At 44.4% G+C, this 24982-nt stretch overlaps 11 protein-coding genes across 11 annotated transcripts; 5 read left to right on the forward strand and 6 right to left on the reverse strand.

Annotated features, from left to right (window-relative positions):
- Positions 1 to 47: 47 nt before the first annotated feature.
- Positions 48 to 1852, forward strand: N7483_011312 (alpha-N-arabinofuranosidase; the record flags this gene model as incomplete). The annotated part of the gene is made up of 6 exons (XM_057094739.1): positions 48 to 154; positions 228 to 422; positions 473 to 600; positions 655 to 743; positions 795 to 894; positions 954 to 1852. 6 exons carry the CDS (start codon positions 48 to 50, stop codon positions 1850 to 1852), a joined length of 1518 nt encoding a protein of 505 aa, XP_056940710.1.
- A 166-nt stretch (positions 1853 to 2018) lies between these two features.
- N7483_011313 (uncharacterized protein) lies at positions 2019 to 2403 on the reverse strand (the record flags this gene model as incomplete). Its single annotated transcript, XM_057094740.1, has 3 exons — positions 2019 to 2073; positions 2144 to 2226; positions 2299 to 2403. The coding sequence occupies 3 exons, from the start codon at positions 2401 to 2403 to the stop codon at positions 2019 to 2021; spliced, it is 243 nt and encodes an 80-aa protein (XP_056940711.1).
- Positions 2404 to 7430: 5027 nt separating this feature from the next.
- On the forward strand, positions 7431 to 9149 carry N7483_011314 (FAD-binding oxidoreductase; the record flags this gene model as incomplete). The annotated part of the gene is made up of 1 exon (XM_057094741.1): positions 7431 to 9149. The coding sequence occupies one exon, from the start codon at positions 7431 to 7433 to the stop codon at positions 9147 to 9149; it is 1719 nt and encodes a 572-aa protein (XP_056940712.1).
- A 248-nt stretch (positions 9150 to 9397) lies between these two features.
- Positions 9398 to 9689, forward strand: N7483_011315 (Nucleic acid-binding OB-fold; the record flags this gene model as incomplete). The annotated part of the gene is made up of 2 exons (XM_057094742.1): positions 9398 to 9553; positions 9606 to 9689. The coding sequence occupies 2 exons, from the start codon at positions 9398 to 9400 to the stop codon at positions 9687 to 9689; spliced, it is 240 nt and encodes a 79-aa protein (XP_056940713.1).
- A 300-nt stretch (positions 9690 to 9989) lies between these two features.
- N7483_011316 (putative amino acid permease) lies at positions 9990 to 11845 on the reverse strand (the record flags this gene model as incomplete). Its single annotated transcript, XM_057094743.1, has 5 exons — positions 9990 to 10448; positions 10516 to 10865; positions 10936 to 11513; positions 11569 to 11639; positions 11708 to 11845. 5 exons carry the CDS (start codon positions 11843 to 11845, stop codon positions 9990 to 9992), a joined length of 1596 nt encoding a protein of 531 aa, XP_056940714.1.
- A 1212-nt stretch (positions 11846 to 13057) lies between these two features.
- On the forward strand, positions 13058 to 14502 carry N7483_011317 (uncharacterized protein; the record flags this gene model as incomplete). Its single annotated transcript, XM_057094744.1, has 7 exons — positions 13058 to 13237; positions 13312 to 13416; positions 13485 to 13712; positions 13782 to 13924; positions 13979 to 14046; positions 14102 to 14132; positions 14196 to 14502. The coding sequence occupies 7 exons, from the start codon at positions 13058 to 13060 to the stop codon at positions 14500 to 14502; spliced, it is 1062 nt and encodes a 353-aa protein (XP_056940715.1).
- Positions 14503 to 14617: 115 nt separating this feature from the next.
- On the reverse strand, positions 14618 to 15274 carry N7483_011318 (uncharacterized protein; the record flags this gene model as incomplete). Its single annotated transcript, XM_057094745.1, has 1 exon — positions 14618 to 15274. One exon carries the CDS (start codon positions 15272 to 15274, stop codon positions 14618 to 14620), a length of 657 nt encoding a protein of 218 aa, XP_056940716.1.
- Positions 15275 to 15976: 702 nt separating this feature from the next.
- Positions 15977 to 18566, reverse strand: N7483_011319 (WD40 repeat domain-containing protein; the record flags this gene model as incomplete). The annotated part of the gene is made up of 4 exons (XM_057094746.1): positions 15977 to 17190; positions 17410 to 17480; positions 17883 to 18289; positions 18348 to 18566. 4 exons carry the CDS (start codon positions 18564 to 18566, stop codon positions 15977 to 15979), a joined length of 1911 nt encoding a protein of 636 aa, XP_056940717.1.
- A 1366-nt stretch (positions 18567 to 19932) lies between these two features.
- N7483_011320 (uncharacterized protein) lies at positions 19933 to 21006 on the reverse strand (the record flags this gene model as incomplete). Its single annotated transcript, XM_057094747.1, has 3 exons — positions 19933 to 20385; positions 20468 to 20935; positions 20995 to 21006. The coding sequence occupies 3 exons, from the start codon at positions 21004 to 21006 to the stop codon at positions 19933 to 19935; spliced, it is 933 nt and encodes a 310-aa protein (XP_056940718.1).
- A 657-nt stretch (positions 21007 to 21663) lies between these two features.
- On the reverse strand, positions 21664 to 22497 carry N7483_011321 (uncharacterized protein; the record flags this gene model as incomplete). Its single annotated transcript, XM_057094748.1, has 2 exons — positions 21664 to 22327; positions 22397 to 22497. The coding sequence occupies 2 exons, from the start codon at positions 22495 to 22497 to the stop codon at positions 21664 to 21666; spliced, it is 765 nt and encodes a 254-aa protein (XP_056940719.1).
- An 828-nt stretch (positions 22498 to 23325) lies between these two features.
- Positions 23326 to 24318, forward strand: N7483_011322 (uncharacterized protein; the record flags this gene model as incomplete). The annotated part of the gene is made up of 1 exon (XM_057094749.1): positions 23326 to 24318. The coding sequence occupies one exon, from the start codon at positions 23326 to 23328 to the stop codon at positions 24316 to 24318; it is 993 nt and encodes a 330-aa protein (XP_056940720.1).
- Positions 24319 to 24982: the final 664 nt, after the last annotated feature.

Below are 24982 nucleotides of genomic sequence, written 5' to 3' on the forward strand. Positions count from 1 at the left end.
GACCTATAGCAATATCTGACATCGGGATTTCTTTCACACTATTCACCATGACCTCCTTTACCAAATTGAGCGACCAGGATACGCCTGTCATCTCTGTTCATCCTTCTCGGCCAGTCTCAAAGATTAATCCGAACATCTATGCCGGTTTCACCGAGTAAGTCAATAATATCCCATGAATGACCGTGACTCCAGATTTACATGTTTGACTCTGTACTAATTAAAAACAGGCACATGGGAAGATGTATCTACGGTGGTATTTATGAGCCAGGTAGCCCTCTCGCAGATGAAAATGGATTTCGCAAAGATGTCCTCGAAGCTCTGAAAGAGCTTGATATCCCTGTTGTTCGGTACCCCGGTGGAAACTTCTGTGCCACCTATCACTGGTTGGATGGTGTTGGTCCTAAGGAGCAGCGTCCATCTCGGTAAGCGTAAGTGTCAGAGTATATAATGAATATCATGCTAATGCATCCAGACCGGAACTCGCCTGGCTCGGCACTGAGACGAATCAATTTGGAACGGATGAATTCATGAAATGGTGTGAGGTTCTTGGAACTGAGCCTTATCTTTGCTTTAACTTTGGAACTGGTACACTTGATGAAGGTAAGTGATTGCTGTATCATCTATCGCGATTGTATTGGTATTGATAATTTACAGCACTGGGATGGTTGGAGTATTGCAATGGCACCAGAGACACATACTATGCCAACTTGCGACGGAAGAATGGCCGAGAGGAGCCTTATAATGTATTTTGTCCCATGATCTATTTTTTCGGACGAGAAGCTAAATATTTTCAGGTTAAATATTGGGCTCTTGGAAATGAGACCTGGGGACCCTGGCAGGTAGAGCAAGCAACAAAGGAATCGTATGCTCACAAGGCAGTGCAATGGGCTAAGGGTATTTCAACCTCCGTGATCCTTATTTCATGACACCAAGTATATTGACTGGTACTACAGCTCTCAAACTGCTTGACCCCAGTATTGTCCTCATTCTCTGTGGTCAAGATGGGACAGCCTCATGGGACTACTATACTCTCAACAAATGTCTTCTTCCAGCACACTCAGCACTATCCACCAGTGCTGTTCCTTTAATTGATATGCACAGCATCCATATGTACACCTGCTCCTCGGAGCATCTCCCCAACGCAACAGCCCCACGAGCCGCTGAGCGTGCAATCGAAATCACATCATCCCTAATCGACCTTGCCCGCATTGAAAATGGTGTCCCACCGTCCCAGCCCCGCCCGACTATCTGCTTCGACGAATGGAACGTATGGGATCCCATCCGCGCAGAGGGAAGCCTAGGCGCAGAAGAGAATTACACTCTTTCAGACGCACTCGCCGTCGCCGTCTGGCTAAATGTTTTCATTCGCAAGAGCCGTGATGTAGGCATGGCTTGTATTGCACAAAGCGTTAATGTTATCTCGCCGCTTATGACAACCAAGGAGAAGACTATCAAGCAGACAACTTGGTGGCCTCTGTACCTTTTCTCGAAGTTCATGCGTGGATCTACAATTACGTCGCATGTTGCTTGTGGCACCTATGAAGGCGAGACTGCGCCAAAGTGGCTTCGTGGAACTGTTGATACTCCTTGGCTAGATGTTAGTGCTGCGCTTGGAGATGATGGCTTTGCTAATCTGGCTGTGGTGAATATTCATGAGAGCCAGGATTTTGAGACCATTCTTGAGGGTGTTGCCAGTAATGCGCAGGTCTTTACTGTTACGGGTAATCATGTCGCAGCTTCGAATATGAAGGCTCAGGAAGAGGTTGGTGTGAAGGAGTCTGTGTGGAATGGGGCTGGGAAGTATGTGTTCCCTAAGCTTTCCTTGACTTTGCTTAGATGGAAGCCGGAGTAAATTTCCAGTTTTCTATTTGGTTGTACCGCGATTATAGACTACATACTAAGTTGATGGGCTGACAAATTCAATAAATTCCGAGAAATTGAAAATTAAAATTAAAAATCATGATCGACGTGTACTATCATTTCTTTGCTATTGGCAATCCATAACGCGATTTCATGATCTAGCCGTAGTTCACATCCTTGACAGTGCCATCAGGACCAAGGTGAATATTCAATCTGAGCACCAGTTAGCACTCATAGCTTCCAAATTATGTACTCGATATCTGGCAGGATTCTCAACACATACCTGTTTGGCTGGTGATCCATAGTCTTCATGGCATCATGTTCCAGAATACGGTGAGACTCAGGAAGGTCTGTCTTGGCGAACATCTATCCGGACAAGATACGATTAGCCATCATTCATTTTCAAGTTGAAGCTCAAATGAGAAAATTCTGACTCACCGTCTCATTGGTAGACGAATCACTGATCTTCTTGCCCATCAGCTTGTTGACCCACTCGGACTTATCGCCCATGGTGGAGTTGATACCCGGAACGACGAGAGGCATGATTTGTTTTTGTTTGAGACTGGCGGTTCTTCGTAGGAAGTGGTAGTTTATTGTGAGTGAAGTGAGGTTTGAAGTTGATAAAGTTGAAACTTGAATTTATCCACTACGTCAAGAAACATTTGAATATTTTGCGTGAGGCACTTATATATGGGATGAAGTACGGCCGATGACGTAGGTGATGATAAGAGCCCCCTCAGTCTAACTACAGGATTAGTCATTTTTACCGACATCTATGATGGATGCCTAGCAAGAAACTCGGACAATATTAATTAAAATGATCGGCGATGACGGAGTTAAGCAAAGATTAATTATTTCAAGTTTGCCCATGTTGGGTTGGGCGTGTTGCGCATCAGTGATACTAGAGTACTGATAGTCGGATGATTCCAGCGGCAGGTGAAATGCAATTTGAGCATCATGATTTGAACATTGAAGATTCAACCTGAAGTTCTGGGACCCAGGTCAACTAGTTCTCGCATGCAAGTGCTGGAAGAGCTAGTGATTTCTCATCTTGATATTGAAGCCCAAATGGATGCTCAAATTAAAGGAATCGGAGTTCTGCCACATGGGTAGTGACTCATTGATATATCATAGCTCTTTCAGGCTGCACTGTTCAACTGCCAGGTGCACATCCATGTCGGCCGCTTATATATTTCAAATACCGTATTTGGTGCCAAATACTGTGTGGAATACTGTACAAAGACGATATGAGTATTCCAAGGTTCGTTTGAGTATTTGATCAACTACGGTATTTGGTGAAATACTATATTCGAAAAATGCCTCGGGGGCAAACTTTTGACGCGTCGTGAGATAACAAACCACAAAAAACCATTTAACAAATATGTAGGAACTTTAGCACATTTAACCGAGAGGCCGTTTCAATGTTCAAAAAATCCACCTGGGTTCTCTATAGTGCAATTAGATGATTCAAGCCTCTTAATAAGAATGGACGCAACAGGAGTAAAATGGCCTATGCACGATGTAACTTGAACCTTTTACAGACTCGGAATACTGCAGGGGACAAGAGTACCGACTCTGTGGACTGCTACTATCTACTCCCGAGGCCCGCACTCCAACTTGAACTTTTCTAGAAGCGACCTCGGGAACTTCAGATGTCTACTAACCGAATTCAGAGTTATAGGACTCCTGCAAGATCCTGCAGCTGCAAGTGGGGATATATTAAGAGATAGTACATAGTGATTTTGGTATAAACTGCGACTGCAACTTGAAGATCACATGGCCTCACGACCTCGCCTACCTACTAGGACTAGTACTAGATAGTCTTTCCGAACTACAGCCCCGGGGCCTCAGATATACCCTAAGTCATCGGGGAATATTCCAACCTTGGAAGGTTTCTCCGCCAATGTTCTGAGTCCTACCCCAGGTAGCATGCTATCAGTACTAGTAGTGTCAGAATTAAGCAAATTCAAGAAATTGAACCTTTATGCGAAGTATAACGAAATAAGCATTGTACTCCCGACCAAATGCCATGTGGCCATGATTCAATGCCAGTGTTTATTTCAATTTATTCTAGGACATCTGGAGTAACTTCCAAATTTCTGATTTTCGATTGATACCTATGGTTAATTCAAAATTTATTCAATATTACTACCTAGGTACATTCCACATTTCCAACTTCAAATGTTGGTTCAATTACTTCAAGTTCGAAATATTAGAACCAGGGGGGCCAAGGGCACCCCCGGACTCACACGCCAAAGTGGGGCTGATAGGTAACCTCTAGTTGCGTACGCAGTATTTTGATTATTTCTTAGTTATTTTTTTCTATATCATTTGCTTATTCTACATTTCCAAGGTTCTCTGCCATAGGATCATTGAACAACTTGAAGCTCATGGAACACAATATCCATAGAATAAGTACTAGTAACCTGTAATATCTATTTTTCCATATCTTAACCAGGAGTAGTATCCATAGGCCGGACCTTGGAATATTATATGATATTAATGATATTAAACCTGTTTTCCAACCCTACTTGTATGAATTTAAGCGGTCAAAAAGCTGGATGAGCGGCAAGCCCGAAAGGATTTCTTCCTCGAGAGCCAAAGGGACGCTAAAATAAAAACTAGATCTTGATGCTACCTAGTTATTGTTGAGACCAAATATGATCTCTTGTGTACTAGTAGTTATCTCCTTTGATACCTACTTATCCCTCTTCTTTCTAAAGCACAGTTCCCCCCACATTTACCCTATAAATAGGCTTATATTTCCTTTAAAACTGATATTTTAAAAAGTCTCATTCTACCCATCAACCAAGCTCTTCAGAATATTACACATATACTCCGAGTCGGTAGAACATTTGAACACCATGCGTCTCAACATTTTACCTACTTTTACTCTTCTCGCATTGAGCCACTTCTCATTTACAGTGACTGCAAATTCTGGCTATGCAGCAACTTGCAATAGTATAGAACTTTGCGATAAAGTAGACTGCGGATGTTTCGTGATCAGTGGTGATTGTGAACAGGAGGATACTGTTTACACCGTCAACGTGAATCTTCACCTTGGAATCTGTTTCGGGAATGAGAACGGTGTACTTGTTGGTCAACTCAAGTAAGTTATATTGAGTACATGTACCTTGAACATTTTTGAATGTTTGGATTATTTACTTACTAGTAACTTGAAATAGTGGAGAATTTGGTAATTCTTGTGAGGATATGACTCTCAGTGGCACTACCCTTAGTGGCAAGTGCAAAAATGATGCTGGAGATTATATTGATGCGTCAATTGACATGGGTGATTATTCTCTATCTATATGTGGTGGATGTCTTTGCTAATGATGATAAATATTAAATTTGATAGATGATTATATCGGGAACGTCAATGGTGGACTGTGGTGTTGGAACAACTACGGGGAAGCATGTACTGCGACGTCATACTAGTATACCTATACTACTATATCCATCTATGGATGCACAGGGTGTAACTTGAATACATACCTACTAGGCTTATGGTTTTTCAAATGTTCAACGATGTTCATTCAACCTTAGAAAGTTGTAGGATTACTTCAGAATCAAAACGTTATTCAAGTGCTACATATAGGTACTAGACCTTGGGAGCTATCCTAGTAGCAAAAGATGTTATAACTTCAAATGTTGGACTCCCGAGGTCGTATGTTCAAATGATTCCTTTTCAGAACTATTTCCAAGATTAATAGGACTGCCCTTCATGGTTATACTCAATCAACCATAGCCCACTATCAATAGCTGATATGAATTCTCGAATAGGAACTTTAGGTAGCACATTTAACCGAGAGGCCATTTTGTAAAGAATCCACCTTGGTGCTCTACAGTACAATTAAATGATTTAAAAAAGATGAGCACCCCAGGAACGGATTCCGGAGTGCACATTCATGCGAAGTGGCCTATTGAAGATGTGACTTGAACCATTCACCCACTAGCAGGATACTACAGGGTACAAGAATGTGGACTCTGTGGACTGCTACTCCGCACTCCAATTTTTCTAGTAAGAGAACTCAACCCCGATTCAGAGTTATTTCGCTCCTGCAAGATCCTGCGGCTGCAAGATAGATTAAGAGGTAGTAATTTGGGTATAGACTGCCGACTGCGAGATCACAGGGCCTTTCGACCTCGATTAACTAAATTACTAGTAGATACCCTTTCGGTACCACGGCCCCGGGGGTGTACCCTAACATTTGAAGTAACCTTGGAATATTCCAAGGTTTCTCCGGCTTCATAGCTAGCACGTTATTCTACCCTGGGTAGCATGCTATCAGCAGTTTCAAAATTAAGCAAATTTAAGAATTCATGTAGTGAGAAGTATAACGAAATAAGCCTTCTACTCCCCATGTGGCCATGATTTATTTATTCTCGGAATGACTCCAGGGCTTCCACTGGCAGGGTTCGATTGATAGCTATGGTCCCGGGCATTTAGTTCAAATTTTATTAATATTGACCATATTTCAATTCAAACATTCAATGTTTGAACCTTATGTAGAAGATAAGTTACAAAATATTAGAACCAGCACTTGAGGGGCCCGGGGGCCAAGGACGCCTCCCGCACAGACTCCCTGGTCCAAGCTGGGCCTGATAGCCATACTACATAGTTGCGTCCGCAGTACGGAGTACGTAAAGATATGGAATAACCTTGGACGTGCACATGTACTCCGTACTAGTATCGTATATGGGCGTTGGAGTTGGGAATAATAATACCATAAATAGAGGACTCAAGTTCTGGGAAAGTCGATAGATTTAGAAGAGCTGTCTTGAATTAATTACGACAAGATTTGATGTATTGGGGGATGACAGGATATGATCGAAATCAGATTCACCAGTTAGCAGTTACACCCAGATTTTTATCTCAAGCCCTCCTTCCAATACCTCTTGTGGTTTATCTACCGCGACTCCGTATCTTGGCCGTATCTTGATATAGGCGTAAATAACAGCCTAGAAATAGATTGTGTATTCAAGTCGTATGACTTGAACATGTTTCTAGAATGCCGATCTTGCAAACAAGCCAAACAAAGGGCGAGAAACCGTCTGGTCTTTCCACCAAGTAGTCCAGATGTCCGAACTTCTCGATAAACATAAGACGAAATCAGTATTTTGTTACAGTATAGTGAGTGATACTAGTGTTTTCTCCAGGGCTAGTTCGTAAATAACTTCCAAGGTTGAATACTCTATAAGCGACTGACATTTGATAGGCTCTGACTAGTGCAATACTAGTACTGGTAGATATACATCATCATTATATACTAGTGATGCAATGCCTTCAAGTTTGCCTTCAAGTTCATATCAATGACGACTCGGGGTCACGGCACCTAGTACTTGAATTTAAAGATATCAACTTTGGAAATCATAATCACCGAAGCAGCTGAGAGCCCCAGATCTAGTACTAGTGTTCCCAAGCACGCCTGCAACCTTGGAAAGTATACATGACTTAATTGAGTGTCGCTCGCGTTTGTGGCGTATCCACTATACTTCACATGTGCAAACATCATTTTTGAATTGTGTATTTGACTTCTTTCAAATGTTCTGGAATCAACCTTGGAATTATGGTCCGAATTCAAGATTTTGAGGGGATGCAATACTCCCGCGATGGGACTCCAGCTGAGAAACAAGACTACACCTACTTCAATCAGCAATATGCGACCTCAACTCACGAGGATGATCACAGCATGTACCCAGATCTCATCGTTCAGCCGAAGCGAGACGAAGACGTCATCCAGACTGTGAACTGGGCCAGAGAGAACAAAGTCGCTATCGCCATCAAGAGTGGTGGTCACCAGTACAGCGGTGCATCGTCTACCAGTGGCAAGAACATTCAGATCGACCTCAGCAACACATACAAGGACTTGATGGTTCTGAATACCCGCGACCCCGTTCACCAGGATAGAGCACTGGTATACGTTGGCGTCAGCAATCAACTCAAGGACTTCAACTCATACCTCAAGCACAACCAACTATTTGTCCCCCACGGACAGTGCGCTTATGTATGTCTGGGTGGTCATGGTCAGACTGGTGGGTATGGCCAACTTGGCCGTAGCTTTGGCCTTTTCGGCGATCACATCATAACCATCCGTATGGTCTGTCATGACGGTGTCATTCGAGACATCTCTAAGAGGAACGAGACCGAACTTTTGTACGCCATACTTGGGGGCAGTCCAGGTAATTTTGGCATCATCACGCACTATATTGTCGAGGTATATCAAGCCAAGAGTTATATGGGGAGAGTTTCCGGTCCAAATGGATTCAAGGGGCCGCATGGTATTAAAGGACTCTGGATCTACTCTCCGGAAGTCCTCAAAAATCTGCTTACTACAGTCGCACAAATGGCTGACGATAGTAATGTCCCGCGAGGCTTTGATCTCTGTGTGAGCGTCCTCAGTACCGACTTTCCCATCACGATGCTATTTCCCACATTGAAAAATGCTGGCGAATGGGAACGCATTCGAAATAAGATCAAGGGAGCCCTCGCAGATAAGTTCCTTGACTGGCTGGATGGCAGCTTCCCAGCCGTCATCGTGCTCTATGCGCAGTGGTGCCCAACCAGTAAGGATGACAAGTATGACGATAGTGTTGATGAATGGTTTAACAAGTTTCGGGCCTTGAAGGGTTTATTTGAAAACGAAACCCTGCTCATCCACGAGCTCGAAGAGGACATGTCTCAAATGACTGGAAGATGGATTTTTCCCAAGCAGCGAGAGTTTGATCTCCCTTACGTCAAGCGAACCTACTCTACGAACTCGAAGACTCTCGAAAAAGACGGCTGGGTCGAAAATGTGGTTCATCGCATCGACTTGATCTATAACCCGCACCACTTGCTCGATAGTAACCCGGGAGACATGGAGTACGAAGTCTACACACATTGCAAGCTTTCAGTGCAGATCCAATGCTATGGAGGCGACAATTCACTTTTCTTTTTAAACAAGGATAACGGCACCTCTTACAGCTGGAGGGACTCATCGGTTGTCCAGACGCTAGACTGCTTTCATGATACGGGTGAGAAGTATAAAGGGTATGCCGAAAGATGGCAGGCCAAGAATGACTCCATTATGGTTGGTCCCTCGAGCCCTTTTAGCAAGCAGGACAGACGTTTGCTCTGGGGGTCTTACGGTGACTGGGACCTGGGGAAGCAGGAGATCTGGAAATGTTATTATGAGGATGCGGACAAGTACCAGAGACTGGGTATGGCAAGGGGTAAGGCTGATCCAAACGGTACCTTCACTGCAAACCCGTTCGCTGTTTCGGCTATTGCAACCAGGAACATTTGAACTGTAAGATTTTTCGTTCACTGCTGAATCCATGTCTCAGGCTCGACATGGCACGTATGCACGGGTGTAGCAGTCTCAAGTGGTCTAGGCGAAATTGTACACATGGAGAAAATCAAATTTGGATCGACTGTAAGGAGAGTATTCAATGTTTACGAAGAGTTACGCGACTCTATTATGAATGGGAAAAAGGATTTGAAAAAAACTTCATTGTTGACATTGAGAAAGCTTCTGCACTAGATTCAATCCACATGCCAGCACCAAGAAATTTTCCCACATCAAAGAAGAAATCAAGGATAAAGCACCTTTCAGACCTCCTCGACACCCACCAGCACCAGCCGACCGAAGTCAGACGCCGAGAACTGGTAAAGATCATCACCACTCCCTGGACACGAAAAGCAGACACTGTAAACAGCACGCGTGACACGTCGAGTCGGAAGTAAAAAGGTTTCACTTTAGGGCATCGAGGACATAGAAGTCATCAGCAAGGGTGGAGATTCTGTGGCTCTTTTAAAGAGCTTAGAAGTGGGACGTCTACTCTAAAGTGATTCTTTGAACTGTAGCAGAAAAAGGTCAGTAAAAAGTCCTGAGAGAGGTGGTTGACCTGTATGGGGGTGGGAGAACATACGTAGAGTCGCTTGAAGAAAAGAAAACCTTGGAGGGAAAAGTTTCTTTATATACCCTACGGTGGATACCATATGACTGACTAAGCGACCCACCTTGTTTGCTCTGTTTGTTTTGTTTACTCGGCATATTCCACTGCACTAGTTACCGTTAGTTCAATTATTTGACCAAAAGAAGAAATTTTCAAGATCTCATTATGTAAATTATTAGAAAAAGCTCTTAAGGAATATTCCGCTTGCTCTCTGGCTGCATGACATCCATCATTGGTCCGATGTACTTCTTCCTAGCCCGGAATACCCAATCTATTATCAATAATATGCAGACTCCAAGAAAAACAGGACCTGACCAGTTCATATTAGCAGCTGTGACAGGTATCTCTGTAGGGAAGGGAACGAAAATGCAGACGAAGATGCCGAAAGCCAGCGCAAAAACATTGATCGCCATGCCATACCGTCCCAGATTCCAAGGTCCAAACTGGATTGGCCCTCGACTGGTATCTAATCGCCGGATGATCATCATGACGATCGGAATAAGATATGAGACGTAGAGAGAGCTGGTCGAAAGAGCAAGAATGGCACTCAGAGCAGTCTCTGACGCGGCGTTAATTGTAGAGAGAATGACGACTGCGGCACACACAAGGTAAATCGCGCGTTTTGGCACGCGCTGATTGCGGTCGATCTGTCGAGACGTTAGATATGGCCAAATGATAGTAGATAGGCGGCCCCGAAGCTCAGTGTGGACTTACATGGGCAAAATAGTTAGAGAACGGGAGTCCGCCATCGCGAGCGAAAGCCCAAGTAAGCCGTGAGACAGATGCAACCACACCAGTATTGGACACCATTCCAATGAGAGAGATACCAGTTTGCATAGCAGTGGCGGCGCCTACGGATTGTGTAGAGCTCTTGAAGATCCCAATCATCGGGTAAATATATTGCGGGTTCAATGCGTCTTCCACACTGTTGAGGCAGAACAGTATAACAAGCACGAAGACAAAGGCCATCAAGCCGTTGAGAGCGATGGTTTGGATCAAGATGCGAGGGATAACGACTGCCGGATTGCGAACTTCCTCACTCATGTGAATTGCTCCATCAAATCCTAGAAAAAAATGACTTATTAGTATGCAGATGAAAGTATGGAGATGTTGGTCATAGCTCAGTTTACTCACCCAGAAAACAATATGTTACTACCAACATCCCAAGACACCAAGCAACACCATGTGACTGCCATCCCTCTTCCCCTACCATCAGCTCAGTAAAGACAAACGATGAGGTACTTCGGCGAGACAAGAGGACCAGAGGAATGCAAATTGCAATGAAGAAGGTAATGTGCATAATACCCCCAAGCATCTGTAAGGCCGGCATGATCTTGATTCCATAGATGTTGATAAAGCCGGCAGAAAGGACAATCGCCCACATGAGAAGTGTGCCATGCCATTGCTTAGGATTATAGTCCGAATTATTCAATAGAACCATTCCTTGAATCTGGGTTGCCATCAAGTAACAAATACTTGCGACTGCAGCCTGCCATCCGAAAACAGTAATCCAACCCTGCATCCAGGTAGTGAAAGCGCGAATCTTGGGTGGTGCTAGAACGGCTGTCCAGTGGTATTGTGCCCCTGCTCGGGGGCAAATCGATGCTAGCTCAGCGAGCGACATGGCCATCGCCATTGTTCCTATTATTGATAGCACCATGCCCCAGACGAGGCCTGCTGGACCGCCATTCAGAAGACCAGACGCGAAGCTGCTGTGTGGATGTGAGCTAACTTGGGTGAATCTGCTTGAACGTCCTCAGTGCTTACTTCGCAATAGACTCCCATGAAGATAGTAAAATAAGTGATAGTGACAGCATTGAAAGAGATCCAAATTTTCGCTAACAAGAATTTGTGAGTGTTACTTTACTGCCATCCGTTTCCAAGTCTTTTACTCAAACAAACTTACCTCCAAATTCTTCCTACTTGACCTTGATGTGGAAACACCGCCATGATATCCACCATCTGAGCCTGAACGAGCATGCGACACGCTGACCTGAACTGACTTGGCAGCCATTTGGCCCATTTCGATGCCGTGACTCGCCATAATGACGAGAGACTTCTCAGGAGCACTCAGAACACTGGTGTAAATCTGACGCAACCGAGGTATGGGTGTTCTTAAACGGCAAAATGCAATGTCATATGTACCAGTGAGCACGTCAATAATTGATATCGAATTCCACGTGCTTGGCCCATGCAAATGCAAACTAATTGTCCAGCCTCAAGAAAAAAAAAGAAGCTCAATTCCCTACCAAGAGCCGGATTTGGTGGAATCTCCACCTTATCGGACCATGCGCACGAGCTCCTGACTATTTTGGCCTTAGAGGCTCCCTGATACGTACAAAATCCACAAAACAGGGCTTAATCAATCGCGTATTCTGATTCGCAAATGACAAGAATGGTGCAAGCCACGCATGTGTTCCAAGTATCAAGAGATTCTGATTCGATGGCGGGAGTTAGATCTAGAGGTCCACTTCTCGCTCATCGGGGTATCTCCTCCGCGTCGGGGCCACCGTCACTCCCGAGGTTCCACCTTTGATAGCCCAGAATGCGGGAGAATAAGCCCATTCTGATTCTGAAACATGGCTTGGACTATTGTCTCCTCGGGTTGAAAGGAATAATTAAAGACAATTTAGTTCAGCTTATAACGAGCTAGTGACCACCCTTGTTACGGAGCAATGTTCTCCTTGTTCATTTCTGGCCTAAATCGCTATCTTGGAGACCGAAATCGGCATTTGGTAGGGCCAAGCGAACGCCAAAGTTAATAACTTTGACTTTGAGCTTACGTCTCCTAAAAGCCATCTAGCCATGCGATAAATGGGGAACACACAGACCCTCAGGAGGAGAACCTTTGGACCCCTGTTACCGCTGCACGCCACTCCAAGCACTCCGGCCGGAGTCCGGCGAAATTTCAGATATCAACGGCGCAAGATAAAGGAATAAAAAGATCTTGGGTCTTGCCAATAAGATTCCATTGTTCTTTGGTACGAACGGACGATGGAAAAGAAAACTGCAGTTCCTCCGAATAGTCTGGTACCCTGGACGAGCGCTATCAGTATACAGGGATATTCTCGACTACTTTCTTGTCATTAAAGTTCAGGGGCATAGTGGTATGAGGTAACATGGTCTAACGCTTGTTAGACGACATTGCCACGGGCCTGTCAAATATACGCGACCCGCCGATCTGCGGGCTGCCATCCATTTTTGTTTCTGGAGTTCCTAGAATACCAATTGTGGGATTATCTTGTCGCATTTTGTGATGGCGGGCACCCTGCCTCCGCTTTTTGCTATATCTGATGAGGATCATGGCGGATATGTGGCTGTCGCAGTTTATACTCTCTTGGTATTGAGTATCTTTGTGGTGGTCACTCGATTGACCTCTAGATGGTATATCGGTCGCGTGATCCATTCAGATGATATTTTGCTAGGAGCATCCGCAGTGAGTTTCTCGCTATACCTAGGTATTGTCACTGAAGGCATTCAAAATTGCTAATTGATTGCTACGACCTATAGCTATGCGGTCTATTGCAGAGTGTTTTTGTTCAACTTGCGATTTCAGATGGACTCGGCAAGAAACGGTCCACAATCACGAATCATGCATTTATTCAGTTTCTCAAGGTATGGAACAGTGCGACTATTCCCTTTGCTTTCAATGAACAGAGACTGACTTGGTGGTTTTCCTATAGCATGAATACGCCGCACAGATCCTCCTCATCATAACGATAACGCTTAGCAAACTCTCGTCCGGGCTGCTCTTCCAGAGTACAATGACATCGCGCGGGTATACATGGGCAAATGGAGCTTTGATGGTTATTATTGTTGCATGGGCTCTTGGCACTATCCTCGCTCTAGGCCTGCGATGTTCTATGCCAACTCCATGGAAATGGAGTTCGTCTGGCCAATGTATCAACCAGGTAGGCTCCTGAATCCAGGATTTCATACCAATGACTCTCAATGAACATCTATTCTAACTCTGTTCCTAGGAAGCACTGTATCAGTCAATTGCAGCCTTGAACATCAGTACAGATGTCGCACTTGTAGTGCTTCCGTGCATTTTGCTCCGCAATGTGCAGCTGTCTCGATGGAAACGATTCCGAATCATGGCACTTATCGCTAGCAAGCTAATGTGAGATGTCTTCATCTAAAAACATAATATGGTTTCTTTACTAATAGCATGCAGGGTCTGCGCTGCTACCGGAGTTGAGATTCATCACATTCTTCTTATGCTCCAGTCATCCGATGTTACATGTGAGTTTAACAAAAAAATAATCCTCCAAATACCGTATTCTAATTTGATGATAAGGGGCCAGTACCAACTCTACTGTATGGGACCAGTAAGTAATTTGGAAATTATTCTTTCCACCGAATTTGACAGCCAAACTAACAGTATAACTCAGAGCGATGATGAACCTCAGCATTATCACAACTGCTCTTCCATCCCTGGGTCGTCTGGTTGTGGAACTTCAACCAAATGTCTACGCGTTCAAAATCCACGATGACCGTACAGAAGGACCTTCCAAAACGAATACTTACATTTCATCCAAGAGGAAATCGCATCCGGGGGATCCGCCTCTAAGCCCAGGAACATCAGTACTGGTAACCAGTGGATGGCGGGAATCATACAGAGATGATACTGAAAGCGTGGAGGGTCTAGTCAACCAACCAAATGTGATCCAACAAACGATCCACTTCGAGGTTCACTAAATTTATAGGAAAAAAACGACGATACGATACTTGATGTCACTTCTGTACATATTCAGTCTCAATTCAGCTCTTTACTTATGTCTCTTAGAAATACATGAGCCCACTTATTTCCAATCTACCACAGTCGATTCTTCTTTGCATCTCTTTTCCTCTTCTCACAGAGTGTAAGATAGGAAGTCAGAGTAATCAGACTAAATTTATCACCATATGTCATCAAAATTTCCAATGAACCATGTTGGCCTGAAGCCGAATTCACATTGTGTGCAATAGCTGCCACATTCCCCGTAAGCTCATCCACCAATTTCCAATCGGAGGAACATTTCCAAACAAAAGGCCGAGGACTCGTCAAGCTGAGCCCAGAGATACCTAGTGGATTCGCATTCCGTACTTTTGCCATGAAACGGAACTGTTCAAAGATCGAAGTCTCAGGGTCCATAGCCGACCACCAAAGTGTCGACCTATCGCCAAATGAATCCTTCGTAACGGCCATATCTACAGAACATGTCTTTTCTCTGAATTCACAGGAAGCGAGTTCCGTCTTTTTGGTTGGTTCTTTGCCGCGGTAGAAGATCAAATCTGGTTTGAGACTCCATTCATGTGGTTGGACCTTTATTCCGAGCTCGTTGTCGTGCTCAGATGTTATGCGGTATTCGCGCTCTAAGAACCCGATGTGGAATATGACGGGGTTCAATCTTGTACTCGCCGATGTCGCTGCGGGAGTTGCCGGATCGTGTGGGAGATAAGGTGGTGGTGGTTCATAGAATGCGGCCATGTTGAAATTGGAGCTTGAAAAATGTGCAAAAATGAGGAATTTCTAAAGTGATTTTTTTTTGGTTGGATTTCGGAATGTTCAATGGATCAATGTGATTTCAAGTTCTAACTTCTTATGGAGCCTGGTCCCTTCGGACCCTTCAAGCCGGATCTCCATCCCAAAATGCAACATGGACCATCGATCAATGATTATATAATCCTTTATGGAGCTAACGCTCAAGCGAGGCACCATTGATGAACTAGTAGTACAGTGGGTATTCTGTACAGGATACGGGCTCAATTAAGAAGGTCTAAGTGATAAGATGTAGGTTTATTCTAAGTTATGGTTAGAATTACTTTAATTTTGATTCTTGATTATATTGGATCAATGAAGCCTTGGCATCATCTTGGCATGGAACCATGGAAGATAAATGGAACACGGAGTATGTACTTGGTATAAATGTACCAGTTGACTCGTGATGAAATCTCTAAGTCCTGAAAAAATTTGACTTAAAGCGATGGATCGGACTACATAATAGCGCGATAGAGCCTGCTGTTTTAATTTAGTCGAGGAAAATACACCAGGGCTTGAGATTTTCGGTTTTTAGACTTGGCAACTGTTGCAGATTCTGGTGTAGAAGATTCGCGGATTCACTTCCCGAAAAACTTTTCTCTTGGAGGAAAGTAAACACAACGCAAGGAGGATGAAGTTCAACACTTTTTTTCAGAGGTTGGGAATACCATTGAACATAAAGGCCACAAGGTGGAGCTCCTTAAAGACAAATGCAATAGTATTGCCCTTGTAATCCTCTCGCAAGTCTGTGAAATTGGACTCGGAGTTATCGCCCTGAAATTTGCGTGGGAGCGCCAGTATCTTTTTGTTGTCATGGAGGATCCATTCCCCTGAGCCGTCGAGTGTATAGAAGGGCTCTTCTACCCAGGAGTCATCGGAGGAGAATTGCAAGTGTCGGACCAGAAATGGTCGGCCTTTTAATATCCACTGAGTCTCGCCCGTAGATATCACACGGATAGAGACCTCCCCGACATCCCATCCAACTGCTATTCTGGTATCTTGGGTTGAAAATGCGATGCAAGCTGGTCTCCCATCATGTTTGAACGAAAGCTTCTTAGTTTGGCCACGATTGTTCTCCAATACATCCACCCCTGTATCAAAGCCGATGGCCAACATCTTGGAATGATGAGACAGAGTTGCACAAAGGAGTTCCTCAGATAAGTAAGTTTCAAGTTCAATTTCCCCAGTTTCCACGCACCAAACTATAACGGAACCAGTCCAAGAAGTTGGTAGGTCGGGGTCATCAATATTAAGGTGTCTCGAGCAAATCATGACCCGTGTTCCGTCAGCGGAGAATTCAGCACCGAGACTGGGTGTCATATTCGAGTTGATTAGTGCAATTCCAAAATTCGTGGCATGTCTCGCAGTCTGGTGGAGATGCCACGGTGTACTATCTTCACAGAGCTCCCAAATCTCGATGAGAAGCTCACAATATTTGATATGATGGGACTCAAGAGTACTAGGATCACGTCCTCCAAATTTGTCAATAATGGCAATTCTTGTTCCACTCGAGGAAACGGCCACTGCTACAGTGTCCCACCTTCCTAAGCTTGTAGGGACAACGGTGCCTTTTGTAAGATGTGGTATCTCAGTCATCAGGCTCCATATCCATAGCCCTTGCTTTCCTTTCCATTCAATGCCGTCTTTTTCCCCGTCCATTTGATGTGAAATTCCCTGGAATACAAGGCCATGGCTGCTGTCAAGCTTCCAGTATGTCCCATATTTGGAAAGCGAAGCTACATCTTCTTTCACAAGATCCAAAATGTGAATATAACCTTTAGGGGCCGAATGTTCAAAAGAACCTTTGTTCCATCGACGTTGAGTGAAAGTAGACCAGAGAATTTGTCCATGCGAAGGACATGTGGCTGCGCAGGATCAAGTACCTGGACACAATGAGAGGCACCAGTAAGGATTCTGTTACTCTGAGGGAGCAAAGCCAGAGCGAAAGAGAAGTTAGGGGTATTGAGGGGAGTAGACCAATTGATTGGAATCCAGGTCCCATAGCTCAAAAGAACGATAACTCATAGAGTATACGAGTTTGCTTCCATCAGATGAAATAGTCAAATTCCAGATTGGACCCTTACCAAAACATCGAATATCGTGTTCTTTGTCATTTTCGATGTCACGGACTTTGATCAGTGGTCCTCCTAATGCACTATTCCGGTCAAACTGAAGGGCAACTTTGGTTTCTGATACCGCAACATTCCATATCGATCCTTTTTCATCGGGGAATTTCCAAATGCGTCTGATGCTTCTTGTATCAGAGTTTCCAATGTATGCACAGTTTTTTTCAAAGAGTGCTATCACTTTCCAATCCGTGGAAATGGATATCTGAAATTCTTCCCATGTCGAACCATTTTCTGGTTCCAATGAAAAATCTCTGTTCTGGGGATTGCCACAGTTAAATTCGAATTTCCAGCGATTGAAGTCTCCCAAAGAAAGTAAATTGAGCTCTTCCTGTGGGAATCTTGTCAAAGCTTTTCCTGTTATCAGACTCCAGCCTTTTAGTCTCAATTCCCCTTGGGCTATCCTATACTCTGGATCAAACAAAGCATACAGTTCAGTTCCAGCTGGAGAGAACCTGAGATAATTCCCGGCTTGACTGAAGCTTCTTTGATTCATAACATGTTCTAATTTGCCAGTCACCAAATTCCAGACGTGGATTCCGTACTTGGTAAAAGCCGCTGCCAATTTCTCGTCATTTGATACCGCGACAGTATGAATATGGCCGTCAGATGCGAAACTCTGTTCTTGCGAGTCCCAATCACGCTCCATGATAGGGGATTTACGCAGCCACGCCGGGAAGTGGCTCGAGAATTCCTTTTTCATAAGGCTATTTGTGGGTGTGAAAATGGCTGCCATGTAGTAAACCTGGAGAGGTGCTTCTTCAATAGTCGGTCGATGATAAAGAATAAAGCGATGAGCGTCCTTGACGAAGCTTTCAAGATCTGACTGCTCCAAACTCTGATTTTCGTCTAGCTATGCACGCAATCTCATAAGAATAATTTATAAATTAACTCACCGATGCGAGAATCTTCAAATTTGCAAGTCCATTGACCGCATCATCGATTCTTCCGATGATGGCAAGAGTCTCAACCCAATGTAAAAGATACTCATGGAGAAAATCAAGAATTCTCTTGTTATCTCCAGTTTTGAATAATTTGCTTGCTGCTTCTGTCAAATGAGAGACCCAATACTGCGAACAATACTGGATAACATGAGGGACCTTATGTGGGTCCATTTCAGAGATGAGTGTTCCTGGGTGATATCGGTGCATATTCTCTTCCAGTCCGCTCGATAGATGCCTGAAGCAGTTTTCAAATGAATTTTTGTGAGCCTCGCTTTCATCTATAAAAAACCTCATATCTTGACATCTCTCTGGATTCACAAGGAAGTCACGGAATGAAAGATGAAACAGTCGAATTGAGGTCTGTCGGTCTTGAGCAACGATCAAAACGGACAGTAGATGACTCAGTATGAAATTTATCTCTCTTGTATTCAGACCAAGCATGGTCTCCATGTCGCGCACGTTCATTGGCTCTTTGGAAACAAGTATAGTCCCTATAACCATGGGATATATTTTAGCAAATCTGGTCTTGTCTGGACCTGCTGCAGCTGCAGATGCGGAGTGAAGTAAAAGACTGAACATGTTGTCAAGAGGATTGTTATCGTTCATCGTTCTTTTTGCCTCGAGAAACTCTTGCAGTGTGTCTTCTGGAAATTTTCCCAGCTGGAGATAGCGACATGCAGGAGCCGCAGCGATGAACAAATTTCCACTCCATTGTAGAAGTTCCTGGATCTGGCTCTCTTCAGGCCATGGCTCCAACTATTTTGATATTGAAATTTTGGTAAGACTATCTCTGACGTACTTAGAGATATCGTCCCTTGTATCTATCTCTTTCTCCAATGATAGTTGAGTCACATCTGGCTTTCCTTCAAGCTGCTGTAAGATGTAGTCCTCATTTCGACTAGTCAGAAAGATCCTCAGATGAATTCGCAAACAGACGAATTAATTCAGGAACAGCTGTAGTTCCTTTGCATTCATCCAGAGCATCTATGACAACCACCAAAATAAGCGGCACCAATAACGATGCTCCGAGAGCTTGGAGGGGCCGAAGAATTAAATGATCCCATTGATCCTTGAGAGACTTGGATCGCAAGTCCTCATATTTGGGAAGACTTCGAAATAAGCATTCATTAAATCCAGAGACCTTTGCAGCAAGATCGAGGGCAAGAGTCGAAAAGAAGTTCTCGGATTTAGCCCGCTCGTCATGAACTCGGGAAAAGAAAAAGCTGGCTCCTAGCTGTCCCTTCTTATCAAGCTCATGCCCAATGGTACGAGCGACTGTTGATTTTCCAGTGCAGCCATGCCGCTCAACCAAAAGACACGATTTGCATCCATACTTGCGTCATGTATCCAAGCTCTAATGTTTTCCAATGTGTTTGCTCTGGTATCTTTGAAGCATGAAGGAAGAAGCTCACCATCCACAGTGGCATCAAACGCTGCAGATTTCACTCGGTGGAGACCTTTGATGACATTTTCTTTTGAAAGATCCTGTACTATGGTAAGCTAGGAGATCTGGCACTGTTTAGTATATGATGAAAAATTATACCTTGACATTTTTGTGTACTTCGTTCATTCGATCCATGATCTCTTTGAAGTTGCTTCTGGGTGGTACCAATTGGCGATCAACATCAACTATCGTGACGCTGTCCATCATTTGCAAAGTCTTCAAAGCATCACCCGAAATCTCCTGAATTTTTGAGAAGTTTCCCAGTGATGTAGAGGGAATATCCTGAATCGCTCGTCGAAATTTGTTGTGCGAATAATGATCCATGAGGTCAATTTGACGCTCAAGTATTTCTTTATACAGCTCAATAGTTTGGTCTCTGAGCTGGCTGTGGAGCTTTCGAATGTGATCAGAGGCTCCAAATCTTTCCTCTGGATTTTCAGATAGATCATAGGTAACCTCAATAGCACGGTATTGAATAAGGAGAGTTGAAATGCCATCCAAATCATTGAGAGCATCGTCAGTTTGCGATAACGCGGTGGAGAGGATCTAGATAGTAAGGATCATTAGAGAGCCACTTCTTCCTAATTACCTTTTTCTTCGTAATCTTCAGACGACTTCATGTACTTACTAGTAAGAGGGCAGTGATGCCACCCCAAGCAAGGCTGGCATGAGTCTCGGAAGCTACAGCCGCTGTAATTATGTCCTTGTAGCTGAGAATGGTCCTGATCACCTTCATAGCTCCATCCCTGATCTGCAAGACTTCACCATTCCGAAGCTTCAACTTCAATCTAGAATCTTTGATGTCATTTATTTTTTGCTTTACTGCATCTTGCAGTTCTTCTGGCGTTTTCTCATCCCCATCATTGACCTGTCTCTGGAGCCGATCCAATCGCTGCTTATCGATTTTGGCATGAGCCGCTTCCCAAAGCCCTTTCCCTATGGAGGAAACTCTTGCTTTTTCCGCTCTTGCGGCTCGCTCTTCGTCAGTAAAAATCGTTTTGATGGGCTCGTTTTTTCCGTCCGGTTCTCGGGGCTCGCTAGAGGACGCATCGATTTGCTGGGCTCTCGAAGAGAGGGATGGGTTTGCTTCTACATTCTTTGAGTCCTGGTCAGCATGGGTTTGTTCAAAAAGAACCTTAGAGTAGGATCACGTACTGGGCGATGCATCCTGCGAGGCTCTGGAGTCTGGACGTTTTGTTATGATTAATCTGGACTGCCACTGCGGGGGTTTGACCAGACTATCTCAAGGATAGGTCTGGGTATAGAATAGAAAGGGAACCATTCTGGCAAAGGCAAAGTCGGCAAACCCCTTAGAAATTACTAGTATGTTAGGCATACCCTCCAATATTGCCAGGCGCTTATGTAGAGACAACTTAAGCCTCCGCCCCCCCCCCCTGCTGTAATCTATGGAGCACTAGGTATCTGCAGGGCTGGATACCTGTGGGCCCTATGAATTATCGGTAAAAATAACCTGACATTAACGATATAAAGCCATGAAGTCTGCATTATGATTGGCTATTCGAGTTGCTAGCCAGTGGTTATTGTAAAACTAGTTACTGGGAAGATATGCGCCCGGCGGGTGGGCTATGCAGGTGCTTTTGTTTAGCTGGCTCAGCCTTTCTAAGGAACGCTCTACGGAGTAGAGTGAGGCAGTGTACGCTACATTCACATATGGGGGAACGTATCGACTGACAAGGCTGGCATTACCCAATAATCGGCCAGTGGGCATGGCTTCTGCGAGGTACACTCACTGATCCGGTCTCCGTACAAAACGTGCAGTACTCGGATACCTAGTATGATACAAGAACAACGTCGTGATAGCAGCTATGCTTGTTCCTGAGTGATCCAGATCTGCTCTGCCATCTGCTCCAAACTCTCCCGGGCAAAAGTGAGGTCACACTCAGTCGACTTGGGCTTTTTTGGTCGGAGGTACAGATCCTCAAATGAAATTGTGAGATTTTCAGTTATCTTGTGCGGACTTTTCTTGTTGGGACTCCTGGTGATTTCGATTTTTCCGGTGGGAAATGGAATTGGATCGGCTCGATTAGGTCGGCGATGTAGATTCCATCTTTGGATTTTTATCTTATAGCCCCTAGAGATTGAAACTGTGATCATAACTTTGACATCTCCATCCGACTCATCTACCCAAAAGATGATATCCTCCATCAGGTGCGATATGGGTTCTGACAACTTAATCTCAACAACCAGAATTGGCCACTTCCAACTTTTTCCACATGGGAGTTCTTCCCGTGGAAGCTTCAATGAACCGTCCGGCCTTATCATGCGACCCTCGCAGTTATCTCGCATCTTTCCACAGACCGATGCAGAAACTGTTGATAATATGAGAGTTTCCGATTGGCGCAACCAAGTGTCAGTGATGTAACCAAATGCAGCACACGCTACAGCGTGTATGCAGGACGGTATTTCGATAACCACCATAGACTGTTGCGGATCATAAGATTTACAACATTTCCGCAGAAGATCCTCCCTAGAATTGGTAAAGTGTTTGTCGAAGGTACGTTCATCGACTGAGGTTATAACCATATAGAAATCTTACCTTATGCCCTCATATTTGTCAAGCTCCTGATTGATAAATTGACAGCATTGCTCTTCTCCAATAAACTGTAAAACCGGTGCTTTCGCTGGAGGTTTGTACATGTTGCGAGTTGATCGTGGGGGTTGAAGTCTCGTAGAATAGAATGCAACTCCGAGTCTGGGACTTGACGAGAGAAATTCCAAATGTGGCACATACTACTAGATGTATGTAGAAGCAAACAGCCCATGAGGTTCTCATGACCACGAGGAAATTAATGACCTCATCCCATGTGACATCGGCTACAAGTAAGGACTGACAGCTCTGAGTCTATGTCATGATTTATCACCACCTCCAGGTTTAAGCACTCATCGCACACCACGTACTCCAAATTATACACAATGTTTAAATGGAGTTTTGGACCGTATATTATGATTGCAGATTGAACAATGGTACCACTAGTAGAAGCTACGGATGCGAACCAAGCATGAATGTATACTATCATGATGGATTGATGCTCCCAGGTACTAGGTACCAGTTCTCATCCCTAGTGCCAGTGACATCTACAGCTGAATGGTTACCTACTCCTCTACCTACCCATGTATGTGACCTTGGAAGTACTCAAGTGGTTAAAGGGTTAGTAACTTGAAGTATCTCAAATGCTAAGAGGCCCCGGGAGTCGCTCACTGGCAGGATCAAATCTAGAAGAAGACTCGGAGTCGTGCCTGCTACTTCTGGCCTTGGTCCCTTTTAGATCTACATTTGTGTTTATATTTGTCTTCTCCATGATTATTACATCCTTTTATCTTGCAACGCCAACAAAATCTGCAGATTGAATAGAATCAGCCCTCGCTTCTTGTTGAATGACCCGGAAAGCCCAATTTTGTGAAAATTCCAGCGCAATTCGGTCCATCATCACTTCAGCAAGCAACCACTATACCAATTTCCTCGAAATGAGAAACTACGGATTCTCCAAACCAAAGGCCTCCAGTTGGTCTTATGCCAATAAAGCATCGATTGCCGTCGCAAGTATCCTCGGAACCCTGACTTTCTTCGGCATCGTCTTCCTGGCAGTATGGTGCATCAAAAGAGCACGAGCCCGACGCCTCCGCAAAATTCGAAACGAAAGCCAAGATCTTTTCTGTCAATCTACTCTCACTTTAACCGACGATACGAGCAAGACTCTTGACACATTCCTCATGGAAGACGTTCAACCAGAACGCACATCCCTCATGTTCAGTCGCAGCCGTTCGCCTTCTTTCACATTTGTCGTTGAGGAAAGTAATCGCCAGAGCCCCGTGAATGGACTATATCGTGCAAGCTATGATGCCTCCTCAAACAATATCAGCAAACTAGACTCTCTGACAACAGTCTCAACTGATATTTCTCTACCGAGCATGATGGTCTCACCTCTCACACAGACAACATCAAACAACTCGGACAAACCCACTTCTCCAATTTGTCTTTCCAGGGCCTCTACTGTGACAACTTCACCTAGGTCATCGGCACTCTGGGTAACTACATCTGCTTCATCAACTAATACTGCTAGTACTGCATCGAGAAGCATGGAATCGAGCTCGATATTCGGTTCGCAAGAACCGGTCAGCTCAAGAACCTCGCAGTTTGCGCCATCATCGAATATCTTGCTCAGTCCTGCTAGTTCTCTTGTTCGTTCGACTACGTCTAATACATCGGGAGCTTCGCCCTCATCGAATATCTTGCCTAGTCCTGCCAGCTCTCTTGTTCGTTCGACTATGTCGACTACTTCGGGAGCTCCGAGTCGTTACGCTGGTTATAATGCTAGACACTCTGCGCCGCCCTTGGGTCATCCTCCTCCGGCTGGGTCTAGAAGAGTGCAGGTCATGTCTCATCGGCAAAGTCCCTCGGCTGTCCAGTCGCCTATGCAGTTATCATCTAACAATTCGGGTCAGTCGTCACAAGTATGATTTATGTTTTGAGTACTGGTTTTTCTTGTTTTGAATGCCAGTGGTGTAATGGTTTTCAAGTTGATGGACGCTTTCCGTCCGGAGATGATAAATATTGTGATTCAAGTTGAAGGCAGTGGCGGACAACAGGAAAGCCGTCGGCTGAGAAAATGGAGTTTGTTTTACTTCCAGTAAAGTTTTGAATGTGGAACTTCAATTGATGTTGATACTGTTTCGCTTTGCAAAAATAATATCCTGCAGGTTTATCCCCTATGACCTCTTGACGATTGCTTTTACTATGTAGGGTAGTAGTATGTGGTGACAGATTTTAGCATACTAATAATCTTAAGCTTCATGGTCATCATTTATTAGGCAGGCTATTAACTATCTGGGCAAAGGAAGTAAGGTATCATAGATGTATCAAGATCACTCCAAGGTTGATCCTTCGATGCCAGTGGTAAATTGCAGACTATCGTGGAATATGTGTGTAAGGATAATGAGAAGGGTACAACGCCCATTTACGCCAGCGCCTTGGAGCAATCGTGAACAATCCGAAATGGGGAGGGGGGAAGCAAGGAACCAAGCAAAAGGAAACATTGAGGGGATAATGAAACCAGGAACACATGTCCGTCATGAAATATACAAAATTCAACACACTCGCTCGGAACCCGCAGGTATTCGCTGC

Source organism: Penicillium malachiteum, assembly GCF_028827825.1.
Source record: "Penicillium malachiteum strain IBT 17515 chromosome Unknown utg000005l:1.0-9002435.0:326005.0-9005861.0, whole genome shotgun sequence".
Classification (NCBI taxonomy): Eukaryota; Fungi; Ascomycota; class Eurotiomycetes; order Eurotiales; family Aspergillaceae; genus Penicillium; species Penicillium malachiteum.